This window comes from Drosophila sechellia, chromosome 3R (genome assembly GCF_004382195.2).
Source record: "Drosophila sechellia strain sech25 chromosome 3R, ASM438219v1, whole genome shotgun sequence".
Taxonomy (NCBI): domain Eukaryota; kingdom Metazoa; phylum Arthropoda; class Insecta; order Diptera; family Drosophilidae; genus Drosophila; species Drosophila sechellia.
Window position 1 is genome coordinate 13,681,779 of NC_045952.1, and position 5,370 is coordinate 13,687,148.

The window sequence follows — 5,370 nt, forward strand, 5'->3', positions numbered from 1 at the left end:
AATATAATACCTTTTATTGATTGTCTTTTAGTTCCAGTATATTACAAATGACTTAAAGATCTGCTAGTGAGTTTCTTGCAGTGCAGCTTCCAAAGTACGCGAAGGGATAGTCGCCAAGTAACCCCCTTCGGAGTACTTCACTCGCGACCTCTAAGGTAGTTAAATTGCGCGTCAGTGTCAGCGGCAGAATTGAAATCCTTTTCCTCTGCAGGCACTCTGAGCGTCCTTAGCTCCCCGCATCCAGCTCACCCCTCGCCGTTCATACTTAGTCTTGCGTCAATCACGAACCGCTTTTCCCCATTGAGTGGGACACGTTTTCATGGAACTTTTCCAGCTGCGCCGAAAACTTGGCCACAAACAAGGCGACACATGACACGTACTCGACTTGACTCCACTTCACTCCGAAAGCAAAAGCATCGTCTCGACCTAGTCCCTTTTCCGCCCAGTTTTCGATGGTGGGGATTAGTTCTAGTTTTTGTCAGTGTTTTAAAGTTTAAAGCTCTTTTGCGGCATATTTGCATATTAAGTGGCATGCGTTGGAAGTTCCAGGCAGCCTGCTGTTGTTAGTTTCGCCTAGGCTTATGCCATGGCCAATCTCGAGAAAAAGGTAACCGCTATCCGGGCCAAGTTGAGGATCTCAGGAATCACTGCTGTCAGTGAGGGTTTTTCCCTTTGAACGGTTTCTGGCTCTGGCACACATTGCAAGGACGTTCGGCTAAGTCTGATAAGCTGATAAGTCAAATTAGCATGGTTTGATGAAATCATTTGGTCGCTTGTCGAGGATTTGTTTGGCATTTACACATTTACAATACATTTGGAGGAACTACAGTCACTTGACTTACAATACTTTGTTGGGACCATATGACACGGATTATACTTAGACATTTTAACAATAGATTCAAGTAAAAAGCATTAAAGCTGTTCAGTCAAAGTTAAAAACCGAAAAATATGAAAAACATATTGTAATAACTTATTAAATAATTTCTAAATAGCAAAACTACCACAAATATAGTTTTGGAAAATAAGAGGTCCAGCGGTCCTTCTTTGTCAAGTTTTTCAAAACACTAAATACATATATAGTTAATGTTAAACAAGTGGAGTTTCCACTTTCATACAGTTTTCAACACGCCTATATCCTCATATGGGTCTAGCATTTATCACTTTTCAGCGGATACAGAAAGTCTGCGATGGAGGGATCTCTGCTAAACACCCTTGATGAACCGCTCCAGTTGGATGCTTGCAGTCTTGATCACAGCCTCCGCCGGAGTTGAGCACCCGTTGACCACGCCCTCGACGCAAGCCCGTATGGTGATCCGGTAATGGGTTTCCGGCTCCAACTGGGAGAGGCGGTAAAAGTGCTGGTTTCCCGGCAGTTCGTAGCCACTCAAGGGCTCCTCCGCCATGCATTTTTCCTCCACTTGCTGGACCACGGATGCATGGGAGTTCTGGCACTTGGGCAAGGCATGTCGGATAGTGTACTTCTGCTGGTCCAAGTCCTGGAGATCCCGCTGCTTCTTCTCGCTATTTAGGCGATAATTCTCGTAGTTAATTGCAGCCAATCTTTCCTTAGCCAACGTTGCATTTGTGGGAGCCGGAGTGGTTGTGGGCGGTCTGGTGGGCTCATCATCCTTCCTAATGGACAGCAGGTGCTCATAGTTAATCACTTTTTCGAACTCCTTTCTGCGATAGTCATGATTGCGCCTATGGATGGTATAAAATTATATTATTTCAATTGAATCTTTAAAGAAAACCATATTTTCTTAACTTACGAAACATAAATGAGATTGGGCAACGCATCCTCGTAGGTGATTTGCTCTTTGTTGTAGTAATCCTCGTCATCCGGCTGAGGACCTGAATAGTAGGGCAGTACACCAGCGCACTCACAATCGATGTCTTTAGCATTTTCCAACTCAACATTCGCATAATTTTTGACGTTTGCCTCCTGGGTAATATTGATATTTTCGGCGGTTACAAAATAATTTTTTATGACTCCATTCGGACGATTCGGTGGCCACCAGTGGAGAAGCTGAAAAGGAAAAAGTTTTAGAGCTGAGAGATATATTTTAAAAAGTACTCACAATCTGAGAACTGATTTCCGAGTTGCCATATATTCGGAGCACAGGACTTGGCCTATCGGGCAGCGTCTGGAAGTAGCCGATTTTCGAGTAGGCATCTATCTGAATATGATATTCGGTTCTGGTGAGGGTCTTCACAAAATACGCATACTGTGTGTAGGGCTTCAGACCGCTTATCACATGACGTCGACTCTGGTTAGGCACAACGTCCATCAGCCAGCTGCAAAATTATAAACAGAATCACTGTAGGTAAACTTAGTGAGGGCGAGGAGTCCACACCCACTTGTCATGACCGCAACCATGCCGACCATCGTACATGGTCACGTTTTGCACCGGGGCTTCCTTGTAGTGATACGAATATCCTATTAGCGTTTCCATGCCCTCCCAGTCCATGTAGTCCAGAATGATGCGTACCGCAGTGGAATTTAGGTCCTCCACTTTGGGATTGAGGGAGCGCACCGCGTCGCCACAAATCACGCGCTCGCCGTTCGAATTGGGGGATACATCTGCCACAGATATATTTTCGCCACTTTTCAGGGAGCCCTGTAGCTGATGGATTTTCTCGTAGCACAGCCGGGGATTCAGGTGAAAGAATAGTGTACCGCGCTGAATGATCACCAGGTGATTGGGTGGCCAAATGTGCTCCAAATGGTAGTTATTCACTACGTACAAGGCGTATCTTGAAATGAGAGAAATAATATTATTAGAATTTCAATAACATTTTTACCCCTCAAACTAACTTGTTTTCCACCAGCTTATCCCCTCTTATGGCATCCAAATTCTGCAGAAATGTGAGCGACATCAGCTGCGCAGAGTGTATGACCTTTAGATACCCAGTGATCTCTTTAACGCTGGCCAAAGCATTTTCCAAGGCATCGACTATTTTCTCTGGGAAATGAATTATATAAGTGAATTATAGATAAATCTTTTATGATATGAAACACACCTTTAATATTGGTGAGTTCAATGGTAAGTGAACCATTGATGGTCACACAGTCCTGTAAAACTTCCAGGTCGGCAGCGCTCTTCACGTGAAAATCGCCGTTGCACTCCACCTGGCAGTGGATGATGCCCTTGGCGTCCAGAATCTCTTTCTGGTTTCCCGGACACTTTTTTACACACTGATAGCCGCGTATCAGGGGAATCCTTCCCAATTCTCGGCACTCCCTGTGACTTATGCACCTCCTCTTGTTTATTTCATAGCTGGCGACACACTGATTGACACATCCCATTCTTCCCTGGTAGTTTGCACACAGTGAGCAGTTTTGGGAATAGCAACCAGTTACACAGTTGTGATCACAACACTTGCCCGCACTATCGCATCCATTTAGGCCACATGCAATGGGGCAGTCCTTAAGTCTGGGCGGCTGGGGGCGAAGTTGTGTCGTATTCACGTTCCAGCAGCGCTCCGAGGAGTTCCTGATGAACTCGAAGTCCGCTGACAGGCTGCCACACAAGGGACACTGACTTTGCGGCCTGTTGTGCTGTGGGTAATAAGAAAGTTATTTATCCAATATTTGATATCTTCAAGATATCTTTACTCACTTTGAGGGAAAAGTGCTGCCGAGTGGCATTGCCCATCAAATACATCCAATCGACGGTTTCCACGAAGCACAGCAAGGGATTCGATTCGACGCGAATGAATCCGCTCTGGATGCGCAACAGCTCCACCAGGCCGAGCTCCCGGAGATTGCGATTCTCGTACACCACCAGGGAGTACTGATCGAAGAGGAGCTCCTGACCACGAATGATACGCAGTCGGGGGAATATGGACTGCAGGCTGATCAGACCGGTGCAGCGATACACCATTAGGTAGTCACTGATCTCGGTCACATTGCTGGCCAGCGAATCCGTGCTATAATTGCCGGATACATCCGTCAGATCCACATAGGCCAGTCGAACGTGACCCACCACATGCGTACAGTTCTGCAGCTTCCGCAGTTCCGCAATCTCATTTATTTCCAGCGATCCGCAGGCGGTTTGGTCATCGGATCTGGCCGAAACCGGCGATGCGTCGCCCAAAAACAGCAATAACAGCGGAACTGCGATCGAGATGGGGATCGGAAGGGGGTTGGGAACGGGGAGCAGATGCCCCATGCTGCCACCTGACACTTCCAATTGAGAGCACTTGACCCGGGCGTTAAGGGGGCTTCCAATGGATCAATTAGCGCGCCCGCTTGAATGTCAATGTCGTTTTTCTCGCCCGATCGATCGGTTGAACTATATACATATATTTTATGATATTTTTTCCGCTTTTGAAGAGAGCTGCGTTCGCGGCAACGATTCGATTTGGACTGATATGGCATTCGATTCGAACAGCATTCTGTGCCTTCGATCTCTTTAATTAGCCTCTTCTTTCGGCATTCACTTTGTTTTGTTTTGTTTCGCACTGTTATTTCTTTCGTCTTCGTTCTCTAAACCCTTCGGCTACACCAGCGGAAAAACGTGTAGTTTTTATGAAACCTAAAAATTCTTATATTATGAATAACTCTTTCTTAAGCAAAATATCTTTAAAACAGATATAGATACCTATTGCTTAAGTTCTTATAATAGTAAAAGAAATAGCAGACTTTTTGAATCCATATATAAATATCTTCAAAAACCAGAACTATTTTTTCGACCCGGTGTATATAAACTGCTCGAGAATGAAAATCAAAGGCGGTGGCTGTTGTGCGAGAAGAAGACCGATGATTCGATGGGGAGCAGTCTGGTAATATTTACGTTAATGAAAGTAAACATTTATGGGTATCGTAAAATAATATACATGCCGGTCTTGCTATTTGTTTGTTTCTAGTTTTCTCAATCAAATTTAAACCCCCTAATGCCCTTTTGCAGTCAATTAAAAAAGGGATTTACGAAACTTAAGATTAAAAGTAGATCGTATGATCTCTTACTTTTTTTTATAGATCGATAGGTAGAGCCACAAATAAAATTCGAAAACTGAAAACCCTTTTTGAAATTCTTGGCGCGCCACTGTTTCATTTTGTTGGGGAGCGATTATTTTACGCATCTGTTACCTTTCACGTTTTTCTCATTGTCGTTTCCTTGTTGCCGGCAGCCGAAAAACACTTGTTACTTCTGCAACCGCCACAGCCCCCTGCCACGCCCCCACTCCCCATGTGACCTTGCAACCATTTGCAAACCGGTTGGATCCTCTTCACCCCCCCCCCCCCCCCCCCCCCCCCCCAACTACCCTCCCTACCTACCCTTTGGCCATCTACCGGCGTTCTTAACCTTTTTCCCCAGAGTGCATGTCTTTGCCTTTTGTTTTTGCCTTTCCGCAGAAATTAAATTG

At 45.2% G+C, this 5,370-nt stretch overlaps 1 protein-coding gene across 1 annotated transcript; it reads right to left on the reverse strand.

Moving 5' to 3' along the window:
• Nucleotides 1-748: 748 nt before the first annotated feature.
• On the reverse strand, nucleotides 749-4,371 carry LOC6606332 (insulin-like growth factor 1 receptor). The gene is made up of 7 exons (XM_002031101.2): nucleotides 3,621-4,371; nucleotides 3,022-3,559; nucleotides 2,816-2,963; nucleotides 2,359-2,754; nucleotides 2,079-2,295; nucleotides 1,770-2,026; nucleotides 749-1,701 (listed from the first exon to the last, which is right to left on the reverse strand). The coding sequence occupies exons 1-7, from the start codon at nucleotides 4,170-4,172 to the stop codon at nucleotides 1,203-1,205; spliced, it is 2,607 nt and encodes an 868-aa protein (XP_002031137.1). The 5' UTR covers nucleotides 4,173-4,371; the 3' UTR covers nucleotides 749-1,202.
• Between the last annotated feature and the right edge of the window lie 999 nt (nucleotides 4,372-5,370).

Coding starts and splice junctions, on each gene's coding strand:
- LOC6606332 (XM_002031101.2), bottom strand. CDS start 4,172: ATGGGGCATCTGCTCCCCGTTCCCAACCCCCTTCCGATCCCCATCTCG. Junction 2,755..2,815: donor GATAAGCTGGTGGAAAACAA/GTTAGTTTGAGG, acceptor TCTCATTTCAAG/ATACGCCTTGTACGTAGTGA. Junction 2,027..2,078: donor CGGAAATCAGTTCTCAGATT/GTGAGTACTTTT, acceptor TTTCCTTTTCAG/CTTCTCCACTGGTGGCCACC.